Source organism: Tympanuchus pallidicinctus, unplaced genomic scaffold (assembly GCF_026119805.1).
Source record: "Tympanuchus pallidicinctus isolate F22 unplaced genomic scaffold, pur_lepc_1.0 scaffold13, whole genome shotgun sequence".
NCBI lineage: Eukaryota > Metazoa > Chordata > Aves > Galliformes > Phasianidae > Tympanuchus > Tympanuchus pallidicinctus.
This window is the reverse complement of record NW_026294648.1, coordinates 9,663,182-9,678,076: the sequence shown is the minus strand read 5'-3', so window position 1 is coordinate 9,678,076 and position 14,895 is coordinate 9,663,182. Positions and strand designations below refer to the sequence as shown.

The 14,895-nt window shown below is 49.2% G+C and overlaps 1 protein-coding gene across 2 annotated transcripts; it reads left to right on the top strand.

Annotated features, from left to right (window-relative positions):
• Nucleotides 1-4,788: 4,788 nt before the first annotated feature.
• Nucleotides 4,789-8,062, top strand: LOC128076103 (regulator of cell cycle RGCC-like). 2 transcript variants are annotated; one of them, XM_052673446.1, is made up of 5 exons: nt 4,789-4,897; nt 5,079-5,234; nt 5,660-5,740; nt 6,134-6,196; nt 7,102-8,062. In XM_052673446.1, the coding sequence occupies exons 1-5, from the start codon at nt 4,852-4,854 to the stop codon at nt 7,107-7,109; spliced, it is 354 nt and encodes a 117-aa protein (XP_052529406.1). In that variant the 5' UTR covers nt 4,789-4,851; the 3' UTR covers nt 7,110-8,062. The 2 variants fall into 2 exon arrangements, with proteins under 2 accessions (XP_052529406.1, XP_052529405.1); XM_052673445.1 differs by lacking the exon at nt 4,789-4,897 and having other exon boundaries at nt 4,973-5,234.
• Nucleotides 8,063-14,895: the final 6,833 nt, after the last annotated feature.

The window sequence follows — 14,895 nt, the reverse complement described above, 5'->3', positions numbered from 1 at the left end:
AGGCAGGATATGAGATATGCTGGCATTTTTTTGGTGCTGGGGAAAGAGGGATCTGGTGTCACAGCTCCTCCCTTTTGGACACCCTGAAATCAACTGTAAATCTATTACTTATTCTGGAGATAGAGATCATGAGATACACAATGACACTTATTTTCTTTGAACTGTGGAGAAATTGAGTGGATTTATAACTCAGGGCACAGGTTGCCTGGCTCCTTTTGCTACTTGCCCTATAGGTCTCTACCAACCTGACATTTATGTTACATTTAGGCAGCACTGAGTTTTTCCTGTGTGATGGAAACTTCTGGTTACTAATTAATTTTATCTTACCTGAGTTCATATATTATTTGATACTCTTCCAAATGCAGTCTTTGCAGGAAACTGATTAAAATTTATCTGTACAGAAGCTCCCATCCCATCAGAAGCACTTCCTTTCACTGTGAGCTCCTCATCAGCACTGCCATCCACTGATGTATGGAAATAGTATTTGTTTGTTTGTTGCTGTAATTTAAATGTCTTACACTGCCATGTTGAGTAGAAGCTGATGTACTTCGCACCCCTTCCTCTCAACAAAATGGCTGGAAAATAGAAGAATACTTTTGAAAAGGAACCGTGTCTGAGTGCTTGACAGGACTGTGCCATAGGGATAGCAAGGAGAGGTAGCATGTTGGGACTGGAGATGAATTGCCAAAGGAAGACTAGAGTCATCTGGGGTTTTCAAAGCCCAGATCCTCTTGGGCACTCCACACAGAGGTTGCACCACCTGGTAGCTGTTTGAGAAATGCTCTGCATAGGTCCCTGCATGAGATGTGCAGTTAAGGTCGGGATTAATGCTGAATTTCCATGTAAGGTTATGATTATGTCCTCCTACTTCCAAGTTTTTTAGTGGGTTGAAGCTTTCTCAGGACAATTGAATTAGTTTAGGGAAGTTTTGATGTGGGGGGAGATGAATAAATGCACTGTATTAGTTTCACTGATAAAATCTTTTTTCCTAGGACTAATGGCAGGCATAGGTTTAGTGTGTGTTCAGTGGTAGAAATAGAGCTAGGGTTAATTTTAGTTTAGTACTGATAGGGATTAGTAGTGGGATTAGGGTGACTATGGGATTGAGATAGACTAAATATTTGGGCCTTTTCTGATGGAAACAGTTTGTATATCCTCTGCATGCTCAGGTAAAATTTGTGACCACGGGAAAACATTTGGGGTCATGCAAACAATTGAAGCAGGTTTTCATTAGGGATTAAGTTATGTTTTGTGGGCATAACTCAAGTGCAGACCTATGTACTCCAGCACTTCCCTCTTTGTGAGGAGGGAGCTCACAGCTCAGCTCATGTGTCCCACACTTGTCATTACAGTGCTTGGCTTTGGCCATTCTTTTTAGCTTCAAAAGGATTGTTAGTGAATACATGATCTTTCTAGCACCAGACAGGGAGAGGAGATATAGCCTCATCTGACCAGTGCTTGATACCTGCACAGGGTACTGCATCTTTGCAGCTGCACTGCTTGAGATTGAACTCTTGCTTTGAAAAGGTCTTTTTTTCCTGTGGATGGGTACACTCAGAATGGATGGAGAAGCAGTACCCAGAAAATAGCAGGCTAAAGAAGGATGAGTGTGCTGAGAGATAGCTGGTGAAAGCCTCCCACGAATCCAGAGATTAGCGGTGCTGTTGACTCTGCAGGAACAGATAAACACAGGATGCCAAGAGTTGCTGAATGCTCCCGGGGCCATCAACATTCTCAGGCAGCCAATGGCCAGCTGTGCATCCAGGATCATATCCAAGAAGGCAGAGAGCAGCTGGTCTGTGCTGACAGATGCAGGATTATACCTGGTGCAAAAGCAGACCTTCTGGGGGACCTTTCAGTTTCTTCCTAAAAGCCTCTGGCCCATCAGTGAGACTCTGCTCCTCAGTCAACAGTCAGCATTGGTCTTGCTGTCCCTATGGGGTGTGAGTGACACCTTATCTTGTGTCAGCCACAACAGCTTGAGTTCCTTAGCAGCACTAATGAGGATAAGGTCTTCTAGTAGCCAGTGCCGTTGGTGGCTCAGGGCAGGGGTTTTACAGCAGTTGGATGCCATTTCTGTGAAACCCTCAAGAGACAGCACTGGGAAGGAAACAGATCCTCAGTTTGGGAGGAGTGGTTACAAATACTCATAATTTTGAATTCAAGAAAAAGCAGATTATGTCTTTAAATGGACATAAGGGCACTCAAATCATTATGCCCATGCAACACCTGGACTGTAAATCATATTTTTGTCATGTTGAAATATGGAATGTTGGACATGTGGGGAATAGAGAGGTAAGTCTTGCTTAGTGCAGCAGATTGATGGGATATCCTGAGAAGGGCTGTCCTAAAGGAGTGTCCTGTATGAGATTCCCTGGTGACTGCGTAACACATTTGATGGAGGAGGTTACAAAAGAGGCAATGGAAAGGCGCAAGTGTGCAGTGGCAATAGTTGCAAGCTGAAGTTTGAAGATGCCAGCAAAACACCAAATGAGAAGCGTCTTGGGGAAATATATTGCAGAGCCAGACCGGGTTTGAAGATATGAGTGACATTCAGGCTGTGTGTTTGGCTGACAGCTGACACCAGAGCAATCGATGTGCCTCGCCCCTTTGGAAGCCACGCTTAAGGCAACGAAAAGTTCTGCAGTCACCTCTGTGCCCTGTAGAGGCACCCCGGCAGACAAGCTGGCTGCACTCAGATTCATTTCAAACGTGTGCACAACTCACACCCTGCGTTTCATGTGCTGCTCCCCACGGGCCATGGGAAGAAATGCATTTTCAAAAGCACCACTATGTGGGGCATTTAATTCTTGTTCTTGATTATGTTAACCTGAAGGTGATGGCTATGATGAAACGCTATTTGCTCTGCTTTGCAAGAAAACTCCTTTTAAAGTTTGCTTGTGCAAAAGTGTGCCAAGCACTGTATTAGAGGACAACCGAGGGTTCACCACGAAGTGTGAAGTGGCTGTCCTTAGCAGCCGCTGCAGAGAAATGCACTTTTCAAAGATTAATTATTATTTTTTACTGAAAAGAAAGAAAATTGCTTAGTGTAAGGTTCTTCCACTGCATGCAAGGCTTGAAACTTCACTGGCAGGGGATAAACTGGGATGTTGCTGAAAGCTCCACATGAGGGCAGCTGTCACCACTTGTCTGTGTAAGCGTGCTGCTTCCTCTCAGCAGCATGAAGTGCTCTTTCAGCAGCGCAGCAGCAGACACTGCCTGGCACGTGTGCTTGCATATGACTTGCTCTATTTCAGCTTCCTCAAACAAACAAGACTTCACGAATCGGTCGCAGAGCACTATTGTTCCTGAAGCACTTTACCCGGCCCTTGCTCAGCTGCTGCCCCAATAGGCCTGCTCCTCAGAAGAGATGCAGGCAAAAAGCTGAAGGATAGAAGTAAAGCTAGATCCTGGCAAATCTGCTTGGCTTTTGCCATGCTTCAGTTTCAGCCTCTTTTACCCTGCTACCCACCTGAATTTGCAAACTGCTATAAAAATATGTTTTAAAACAGTCAGAAATTTTGTCTGGCAGTTTGCAGCCCCCAGGTGCCAGGACAGAGTGATGCTGCTGTGGGCTGCCTGCTCACACACTGCCAGAAACAGTTTGGGCTACACAACACCAGAGGGGTTTTACAGCTAGAGTCAGCTTTAGAGGTCTTAAGAAGGTTAGAACTGGTAGAGTTCTGCAGCAGAACCAGCCCAAAGCTGGCTGTGGGCCAGCACTCTTGTGGCTTAGTAGGAAGGGAATTGCCTGGGGTTTCCAGCTTTCCATGTACTGTGTTATTTACAATGAAAACCCCGGAGCACAGTATGGCAAATCAGAGCATGGCCAGTCCCACTGCAGCGTAAAATACTGCTGTAATAACTGCTTGCTTCTTGATGACCAACGTGCAATTTCTTCTAAATACAGGTTCTGCACCACGAGGGCTGAGATCATATTCTGTGCCATTCTGCATTGAAACAAATATAGGGACACTAGCTTACACCCAGAAAGTGTCAGCTTTAGCTGAGAGTTCAGGAGTAAAGCTAAAGAAAACTCCAAATCAGCACAGTTAGAAAACACAGACGTGCTTTTTTTTTTTCTTCTGAAGACTGTAGTGTCCCTCTGTGACCAGTTCATTCACCCAAAGGATTCCCAACTTAGATTTAGGGGTGGCAGAAAGCAATCAGAGCTCCCCATTGCTCCCTGAGACCACCAAGGTCTGGGGATTGAAACTACAGACAGAACCCACTGATCATCCTAGAAGCAGAGAGGATAGAGCAGCTTTGAGGTCCCTCTGGATGGTAGTGCAGCCTCCTGCTGTGTCTGCCACTCCTCCCAGGCTAGTGTCACCTGCAGCCCAGCTAGGGTGCACTCTGCCCCAACATCTTTTCAGAGAAGATGTAGAACAGGACAGTACACAGAATGCACTCCTGGGGGGCTCTGTCTCATACTGCCCCCCAGTTAGCCTTTGTGCCACTGATCACCCTCTTGGCTTAGCTGTAGGTCAGTTTTTCAGGCCAAGGCAAACTCAAGCTCACAAGGCCACTCTGCGACAATCACAGACAGCGGCCTCCTGGAGGCTAAAAGCTCTTTTTTGGAAGAGCTGGGCTAATGACTAGTACGGGCAGCTGGCAGGAGATGCTGAGGTCCGCAAGCACATAGCCGACCTCCAGCCTAGGGCCAACCGCGCTTGGACAACCGCACCGGGAAACAGCGCGGAGGAGGAGGCTGGGCTGGGCTGGGGGGAAACCCGGGGAGACCCAGACCGGCGCTGCGGTAACCGCATCCCGCTCCCGGCGCTGCCTCGGCCCCGCCCGGTGCCGCCGATTGGTGCGGAGCGGCCCGCGGGGCGGCGGCGCTGATACAAAATGCGCCGCTACCGCCTCCGCCACATCGGAGCATCGGGTCGGGGAGGTAAGTGTCGTGTGCTGCCGGGATCCCGCTCCTCTCCGGTCGGGGGGAGCCTTGTTCGTGGGGCGCTGCGGGCTATGCGATCTCTCGGCTATGCGGTCTGTTGGTCGCCAGCCTGGGACGGCTCCCGAGGCTTTGCCCGGTGCTCGTCCCCAGTCCCTCACTGCCCAATGCTTCCCTGCAGCCATGTCGGACGAGCTGAGCGATCTGCTGCGGGAGTTCGATGAGGTCGTCGAAGGCTTCGACAGAGGCCCCGCGAGTCAGTATGAGCGGCACTTGGAGGAGCTGAAGAGGAAAGCGGGGCACAGTGTGTACGACAGCGGCATCGATGAGCTGGAGAGTGAGTGTGGGGCTGCGGGGGAGGGCGGTGTTCCTGAGGGTGGAATCGCTCTGAGAGCTCTGGGGCTCTTCCATGATAAAACACGAGTTTTTCTGTTGGTTCAGCCCCTGGGCTGCCTGTCTGACCCGACTCGTGGGCAGGATGAGTAATGTGGTGTCTGGGAGGGCTGTGGTTATGGCTGGGTCCTGGTCCAGGAGCTGCCAGCATCTGCTGGTACTGCTTCTGCAGAGCTGTTTGAGAGAACAGGGAAGATCATGCCCAGCAACCTACGAGCATTCCTCCTAGCCAGGGAAGAGCGGACAGGCTGAACAAGTGAGAAAGTAGCCCTGAGTCCTGCAGTGTGCATGGGGTCGGTCCCTGGCTCTGCAGTCTGTTTATTGGGTGCCTCTGGCCTTGGGCAGTGAATAATGCTTTTGCACCCACAGGTACCAGCACATCCCCAGCAAGCAGCTTGAACTCCAGTGAGGAAGATCTCAACACCCACACTGGTCCTTACTCCTCTAAAGGTAAGGTGGGAAGGTCTGTCTGAAGGGCTGTTTGCTGGGGTTTCCCTGCCCTGCATTAGGGAGGTATTACAAGCAAGTGAAGGAAATTCCGTGCCTTGTAGCTGGGTCATTGTGCTGCCACTCCCAGAGCCTGGGTATGAAACTGGAAGCAGAGAGGATGGGGTTGGTGGGCTGTGAGGAGACGGCTAGTTCTCAGGTGTGGAGGTGTGTGTCTGCAGTCAGTTAGCCCTGGGAATTTCCTTTCTGTGCTGCCCTTGGGTAGCGCTGTTGTTGTGAAACCTCTTTCCCAGAGCTCTGCCAGCTCTGATCTGTGTGCCCCTCACTTAGATTGGAAGGGTGTTGGTGGAGGGGAGTGGGATGAAAGAGCACTGATGGTGTCTTTCTATCTGCTAGCTAAGCTTGGAGACACGCAGGAGCTGGAGGAGTTCATTGCGGATCTGGACAAAGTATTAGAGGGTATGTATGTGGTTCTGTCCACCAGGCTCTCCCACAGATATGGGACAGCCTGTGACATCAGTGTGGTTTCTGCAGAGCTGGCTGTGCTCTGACACTGGTGTGGAGTTGGAGTATGACTTTCTTTTCTTATCTTTCGATTGAGGCAGAAATTCTTCTGTGTGAATATCTCTGGCACCTCAGTTTCCCCAGCTATTGAAGTGGAGATAGCAGTACTGCCCTCGAGGAGAGCCCTAGTGACATGTGCCTATTGAAAATGTCCCATGAGGAATGTGAGGGTTCAGGCTGATAAGGACCAACTAGCACCAGCCTGGGGAAAGGCCCATTGGAACATGCAGACAGCGAGCAAGTCTATCAGAGTAGAATGTTGGCATCTGCAGAACAGAAACCATTTTGGATGCTGTGTGCAGTGGTGGAATGGGGAATTCCAGCTGTCTGAAAGCACAGCTGGGTTGTGATATCGCTCTGCAGATGCTTCCTTACTGACACAGGGCTTAGCTGCAGGTGTCCCTGAAGAGAGTGGAAGTGTCATGCTGAGTCTCTCTGGCTGGCTTTCTTGGGCAGCGTTACAGCATTGTGAGGTTGGCACTAGCCAATGGTAACTGAGGCATGGGGGTCATCTTTTCTATTTTTGCCCTCCCCAGTAGGTCTTTGTTTCCAATATCTGTTCCCATCAGTCAACTCATTTTGGATGTGCAAAAGGGAGGGGAAGGAAATGTTGTTTCGGCTGGCCCTGAGTAATACTTTGAGTTAGTAATGAGGAAAGGGTCCTGCGGCCTTGACTGCAGATTTCTGCTCTAACCCTTCTGCAGGTGATTCTGGGAGCAAGCGTGGGGATATCCACTGTAGCAATGCACCCCCTCCGGCTATTGTCTCACTACTTTTCTATCTTACTGCTTGTCCCATAGAGATGTGAGATGTGGTTTTGGTGGAAAGTTTGGAGAAGGATCCACAGCAGATACACCGACTGCCTCCCTGATGTACCTAATGCTTCTGTGTCCCTGCCATCCTGCAGCTGAGTGGGTAACAGCTCCTCTGTGCCATGACATGCTATTTCATGCCAGGGAAGGACAATCCCAGCCACAAACATGGACTGATCCTGCCTTGACAACTGCTTCTTGCTCCAGCAGTGGGAGAACTGGAATGTGTTTCTGGTGCTGTGGGGTTGGGGACAGCTGCGCTTGTGCCAGTCTCACGGCACTGGCAAGCTTAGGCCTGCATGTTCAGCTCTGCATGTTCATGGCAACCCCAGTCAAGGAGAAGGAGGGGCTCCCCAGACCCTGGGGCTGGGCAGGGCAGGCTGGCATAAAGGCAGTGGGAGCCTGAGGATGGTCCTCAACGTTATTGTGGACACAGCCATGGAACAGCGCTTTCATCCTTGCCTTGGGCCTGCCACGAGATCTGCTGAGGTCTGCTGGCTAGCAGCTGTGAATGATGACATAGTCAGCTCTGCTTTAATAGCTGTGCTTCAGTCTGCCTCCATATGCAGGACAGGACTCTGCTGGCACTAAGATATGAAACCCTCTTGGTGAGGGCATCAGGCTATGCTCTGAAAGAGGGACTCGTGGCTGCTGACCAAGTGGATCTGGGGAATTTATCCTCTGGATTCAACAGTGGCATGATGGTGATACGGGTGAAGATCAACTAGCAGTGCTTCACTGACACCTTGGTGTCCTCTCCTGGTTCAGGAAGTCTGTCCCTGCAGCAGTATGTCAGGCAGTGGCAGCCATTGCTGGCCTGTAGCTTCTCTTGGGTATCTGCAAGTAAGGCCCCTGCCTGGACCCCAAGTGCCTCTACTCTGACTTCTGCTGTCAATACTGTAACAATGATGATGTACACTGTACAGTTAATATATTTTTATGAACGGGATTTTAAGTCTCTGAGTTTGTCTCTGTGTTTTTGTCCTGCTCCTGTGACCTTACTTCATCTCTGGAGCTGCCTGCAAGGAGACACTTCTCCCAGCCCTGGGTGCTCACCATGGGCTATGAGGGGTTGGGGAGGCTTGGAATGAGTTAAGCAGTCTTCCACTGGCTGAAGGCAGGTGGGAGACTCCAGTGGATCCCCTGGTCATCTTGCCTGGGCTCAGCTTGCCTGTGCCTGGATGACCCAGAGCATGGGGTAGGTTCTGTTGCTGTCAGATTTATCTCTGTGCTCCTGCTGTCTATGGGACCAGTCCGTGCTGTGCTGTTCCTGACAGAATCTGACAGAACTGCAGAGGTTGTAAGGGACTTCTACAGACAATACTCCCCCATTAAAGCACATTTCACAGAATGCCAGGGTTGGAAGGGACATCAAGGATCACGAATCTCCAACCCCCTGCCACATGCAGGGCCACCAACCTCCCCATTTAATACTAGACCAGGCTGCCCAGGGCCCCATTCAATCTGGCCTTGAACACCTCTAGGAATGGGGCATGCACAGCTGTTCCAGCACCTCACCAGTCTCTCTGTAAAGAACTTCCCCCTAAATCCAACCCAAATCTTCCCTCCCTCAATTTAAAACCATTTCCCCTTGTCCTGCTGTTATCTACCCTTTCAAAGAGTTGATTCCTGTCCTGTTTGTAGGCTCCCTTTAGGTACTGAAAGACTGCAATAAGGTCACCCCGTAGCCTTCTTCAGGCTGAACAAGCCCAGCTCCCTCAGCCTGTCTTTGTAGGGGAGGTGCTCCAGTCCCCTGATCATATTTGTTTCCTATAGTAGGTTGCACAGGTAGGTGTCCAAAGAGGTCTTGAATATCTCCAAAACAGGAAACTCCACAACCTCTCTCGGCAGCCTGTTCCAGTGCTCTGTCACCCTCACCTTCAAGATGTTCTGCATATTTGTGTAGAATTTCTTGTGTTCTAGGTTTTTTGCCATTGCTCCTAGTCCTACCACTACGCACTGTGGAAAAGCGTCTGGCCTTATCCAACTGCATTGATCAATGTTTATAAATATCTAGATCCCCCTTCTGTCTTATCTAGGCTGAACAGATCCAGGTCTCACAGCTTTTCTTTATGTGGGAGATGCTCCAGGCCCTTCATCATCTTTGTTGCCCTCTGCCAGACTTCTTCTAGGGCCAGCAGTGATATATGGATAGCCTGAAAGAGGGTGGCAGCATCTGCTGGGGAGGCTTTAGGAGTGTCCCCTGCTGTGATACACTGCTCTCCGTATCCCGAGGACTCCAACATTCTTGCTGCTTTGTGTTCTGCTGGGAAAGCGCCCTGCCCTGCTGGGACAGGGACAAAATCCAGTCCCTGAGAATGGGGCTCCCTGGAGAAATTTCAGGAGCTGGCAGAGGGCCTGGCTGCTCTAGCAGGGGTGTGGATCCACCCAGCTGCACTGGCCTTGCTGGAGAGGTGGAAGAGAATGGGGCACGAGCAGCTGGAGGGCTCATCAGCAGCTATATGAAGGGGCAGGGCATATAAATTGCAATTGCAGCTGCTCGGACATCCCCTCAAGTGAACTTGGGTGGAGGAGATGCTCAATAGAAGGAAAGAGCCTGAAGCAGAGTACACTCTGTTCCACGTCCATGTGTTAGAGGAGATGAGATGCCTACTTTACCCTAATGGTACATTATAGGGATTATTTCTTGACTGCCTTAAAGAAATGAAGTAAACAAGATTCGTTGCTGTGAAGCCAGGTTTGCAGCTGTGGGTTTATCCCCACTATGTTTGGCAAGGTGGGGATGTCTGTGGATAGTGTTGTACAGAGGCTGCTTTGGGAGCTCCCTCTTGCTGGAGGACAGGCCCTGATGTTTCCTTTGGTTTTCCCCTCTGTAGAAGCTACCCCTTGGTCAGCACAGTGACCAGGAGGGATGTGGGGAGATGGTGGAGAGGCCCTGCTTGCCTCAGCTGATGACACTGCTCTTCTTCCCCTGTGACATGCTTGTTCACTAGGGCCATGTGGAACTCTGTTGCAACTGTCTGAACTGGAAACGTGACAGCTTCCTTCTCTCCTTGGTTTGTGGGACAGTGACAGTGGGGCGACTGGTCATGTAATCGATTAGTTTGATGTCTAACTGTCCCAGAATTCTGAACAAATGCTAATCCTGCAAAGTGAACACTTGGGGAAGGATAGGGATGTGGCTGGAGCTTCAGAGCTGTCCCAGCAGAGCTTAGCAAAGGGCAGGCTGTGTGTGGGGGTAGCGTGTCATCACTCACTTCATGCTGTGAGATGTGTCTGATGAGCAGGTACATAGACCCCTGTGCCTTTAAAGGGCAACCAAAAGGAGAGAGGGTGAGAACAGCATGGTGGAACTGGGGGCAGAGATGATGCTTAATGTTCCTTGATGCTAGCACGGGGCAGAGCTCGAACACCCCACTCTGTGGGGACACTCATCCCACATCAAAAGGGGCAGAGCAGCAGGAGCTGCTGGGACAGTCCATGTGTATGTAGGGGGTGAATGGTGATGTCAGTGACTGTAATGTCAGTTGGGACATTTTTTTTCCTCTCTGACTCATTCTGTGCAGGAGTTTCACCCTTGCAGTCTAACTTTGAATCTGATATTTATTCCACCCACAGCCATGTTCTCTCTATTGCTTGCATGCTACCAGTATGTGGGGGAAAAGTATTTTTTTAAAAAGCTCACCCCTGGCCCGGTTGGCATCATGGCCTTTGGCTGGGCAGCCACAGTGCTGAGTGCTTGCTTGTGGAAACCTGCGGTACCACAGCCCTCAGATGCTGCTTGTTGGCTTACATAAGCAAGGTGGCTGCAAATGTTGCTAAGCAACTACATATATAAATACTTTAAAACCTCAAATTTGCTGCGCCTGATAACCCCTGTGATGCATCACTGCTCTTCTGCTGCAGGGGCATGTTTGTTGTGGGTGCTGCTAGGAGAGGGGCTGTATTGTCACCCCACACTTCTTGGCCCATCCCCTCGAGCTTGGCAGACCACATTTCTGTAAGTCACCATGGGGAGGCTGGAGCTATGGCACGGGCAGGGAGATACTGGCCTGCGCAACTGGGAAGTGAGGAGACCCTATGTTGACTGCGTTATTTCCAACTATGCATTCAATGCAGTGCAGACTGCTGCCTGGTAACCATTCTCCTGTTTTCTTAGAAGCAAGAAGAGCATACATGGGGCTGCTGAAGGATGGGAAGTGGCTAACCAAAATTAAGGCAACTGTAGCCTCGTAACTGCGCTATTTCCTACAAGCCCAGCTGCAAACTCAGTCTTTCTGGAGAGTGCAGTGTTTGTTTACCAGAGAGTAGCTACTGCTTCAGCAGTGAGTCCCATGTGCTCTTTTCACAGGGTCTCCTCTGAGCAGACATTCCTCGTACCTCCCTGTTTCCACAAGCCCTCCTGCTTTTTCCACCCCCACCATCCATCAGACAATCTGCTGTATGGTGGCCTTCCAGGAGGAGGGCAGGTGTGCAGATGTGAGACCTGGAGAGGCCTTTGTGGAGGCTGGTGGAGCAGGATGCTTCCTCAGCCTACCACAGGGCTGATGTTCTTTCATGAAGAAATTGTAGAGTAAGGGGCTGATTTTCTTCTTTGCATTCAACTAGATTAGGTCAGTCCTGTGATGGGAACATACACTGAGGTATTTGTACACAAATCTAAACAAAACAGCAAGGTAAGGAGCTATTACATTTCCTGCCCTCAAAACCATGTGGCGAGAGAACATGTTACCTCATTATTGAACTGTAAGAAGGTTACTGAGCTCTCTATTTCAGCAAAACTTCTCTTTCATGCATATGTAACCATAGCCCAGATTCTGAACTGCATATATTCTTGCTTTGAGTAGCTCTTGTTGGGTTGAGCTCTCACAGCTCAGGGTTGGGTGCGCTTGCTGATTTGGGGAGTCGTGTGCCCCACTTCATTTAGGACAGTAACCACATCCTCTGGAGGGAGGAGAAATATTTAGCCCTCCAGACAGTTGGGCTGGCCACAATGATGTAAGATCTCTTAAAATACTCACAGCATAACCTAACCCCAGGGATAGCACCTGCTACTTCTCTTTTCTGACAAGCCCTCTGGCATATTTTGGAGGAATTGTTCCATGTTTACAAAAATGGGAGATATAGGGCACTTTCAGGTCCTGATTTAAAGTAGTATTTTCCAGCAAGCTTTTTAGCTGTGAGGCACATGAGAGCAGAAAGCAAGTATCTCTGCACTTCAAATACTTCCCCTCCAACAGATCATCACTCTGCACCTTCTCAGAACCCAGTTCATCCTGTGCTGGTTTGATAATGTGTATTCATCTTTGTAGCTGTCTAGGTTGTAAAAGTCTATGTTGCTGTGCTGAGTGTCTGCGGACTGTGACTGTGGAATGACTCAGGCTCTGAGTCCTCCTCAGCCATTTCTTCCTCACATCTTGGATTTATCTGAATCAGCTGCAGCCGTGCAATAGCTGCTTGGCTCTCTTGGCAAGAAACATGCTTCTGTTAAATGGGGTGGCTTGAACTCCTCCAAGAGGAACTTGCAATTCAGCAAGGAGGAAAGCAAGAGTAAGCTTTGGCTTTTTGTTTCTGTCTGTTGAAACTATTCCTCGGAAACAAACTGGCTTCCCAGAACTGAAAGGTATGATGCAGCCCAGTAATGCTAGTCCCATCACCTCCCACCATAGACACAGCAGATTCTAGAAGTGATGTCAAAGAGGGATGTGAAACCATGGAGTGATCTGGTGGAGAAATACAACACTTGGGACTTCACAGGTCATCACTGCTCTGGCATTTCTCCAACTGCTGGAAGGAAAGGCAGGAAAGAGGGGAGCTGGTTGGGGTGGAGCTGTAAGGAGAGCTGTAGTTTAGGCTGAACTGATCAGGTTTTGACCACAAGTGAAAGAAACATGACTGCAGAACACAGCAACATGGCCCTTATGGGTGACCCATGAGGCTAAGGGCTTTATAACAGCCACGATGCGCTCAGCCTACTTGCAAAGAAGAAGAACAATGCAAGGATCAAGATATTAAAGCTGAAATAGGCAGCTGGGGGGACGGAGGTCTCCATCAAGCACAGGGAGTTCAGAGAACCAGGCTGAAGGTGCTTCTTAGTGACCTCTCAGCATCCATTACAGCCCGCAGAGGATTCTTTAGCCACACCACCTCTCAACAGGATATTTGCCATGAACAGCAAGTCTCTCCCGGACCATCTTTTAGGATGCTCTAGTGCCCAAGAGCTGAATCCCTGTTCTAAATAGAGCTTGAAGGACTTTCCCAGTGTGAACTCCTTCAGTGATCAACTTAATTTCCATAGTAAACAGTGTACTACTGCCAGTAGTGTCTGTCTGAATAGATTGCAGAGTAGTGAGTGATATCTGTAGCAAGTTGCTGTCTGACTTCATCCCTAAGGTATCCAAAGACACAATGCAGGCAGTGGCAGCCAGCACAGCATCCTGTCCCCTTGCCTCAGTAGGTCACTTCCCTTGATTGTTCTACTCTGCTAAGGACAAGAGTTGGCTGCTGCCATCCCTGGGGACAAGGAACAGATGAGTATTGCATGCCTCTAAATGAGTGGAATTTCATTCAATGGCAAAATTCACCTACAGCATTGAACAACAGTAGGGAAACGTTATCCAGACTCTTGGCTTTCTCCTGCCACCTTTTCCCCCACTTCTTTGTAAGATGCTTTCCTGCACTTCCCAACAACAGCAGTATCAGCTGGACCAGTGACAGGAGTCTGATCTCCTTTCTGGCCAATATCCCTTTGTCTGATGTTGCTAAGACTGCCCAGGTTGGGGCAAGACTTATGGAGAACATAGAAACAAAGCTGATCCATATCCTGGCTCCTTGCTGGCTTAGCTGGCATTAACCTCATAATTAAACTAATTAAATGAATACGAGCACAGTGGAGTCCTGTATCACCATCCTTCTGGCACCAAGTCTGCGTTCAAGCAGGGATTTAAGCCTGCAAATTCTCTGAAACCCTCCTCAACACAATCACCTCAGATTTTCCGCACTGAGGCAAGCACTGAGTCTATTCATATTATTTGCAGTGATCTTTGGACTTGAAATATCTTTTCTTCTGTAATTCTTGTAATTCCTCATCTTTGTTAGTATGATGACCAGCCGCATGCTCATTTTTTGCAGCAAGTCTCACGTGACTTTTCTTGTTCTGCATGTCCTACCACTGCAGGTTATTTTTAGAATTTAAAGAAAAGGGCTCATTATGAGATGATGCCAAGGAGAAAATTGTGCTGTGCACAGGGAGTGGCATGAGACTGGATACTCTCAGCTCTGTTCCTTGCCTCCTTGTCTGACCCAGCCAGTCACGTGTTTCCAGCTTCTGCTATTTCAGGTCTTCCTGTTTCCCTAAAACAAGCAGCTTCCCAGCACGCTGGGGATTAAACACGCAAATGTAAGTCTGTCACTGCCTTCATGTGATGGGTCTGACATTCTTCTTTTGGTGAAGCTCTTGGACAACTAGCATAGAAAACAATGGACAGGAAAACAGGGAGAAGTTGTCTGCCTTCCCTTTCCGTGGCCTCTTGTGTGCATTGTTTGTACGTGTCTGCATTTGTCTGCAAGTACCACCAGATCTGAGTTTCCGATACTGAAGTTTCTTCATGGAGCTGCCAAGAGAGTCACAAGGGAAGTGCTTCTCTATCAAGCACAACATGGTGGTATGGTGGAGCAGACTCTTCACCTTGTCATTCTCCCCTGGTTCCACACCTCTGCTTCTCTCTCCCAGACATCATTGCTTTTCAGAAACTTGATTTTCTGCTGACATTTCCACAATTCATCTCTCTGTCCCATTGGTCTCTGCTGTCTCAGGCCTTT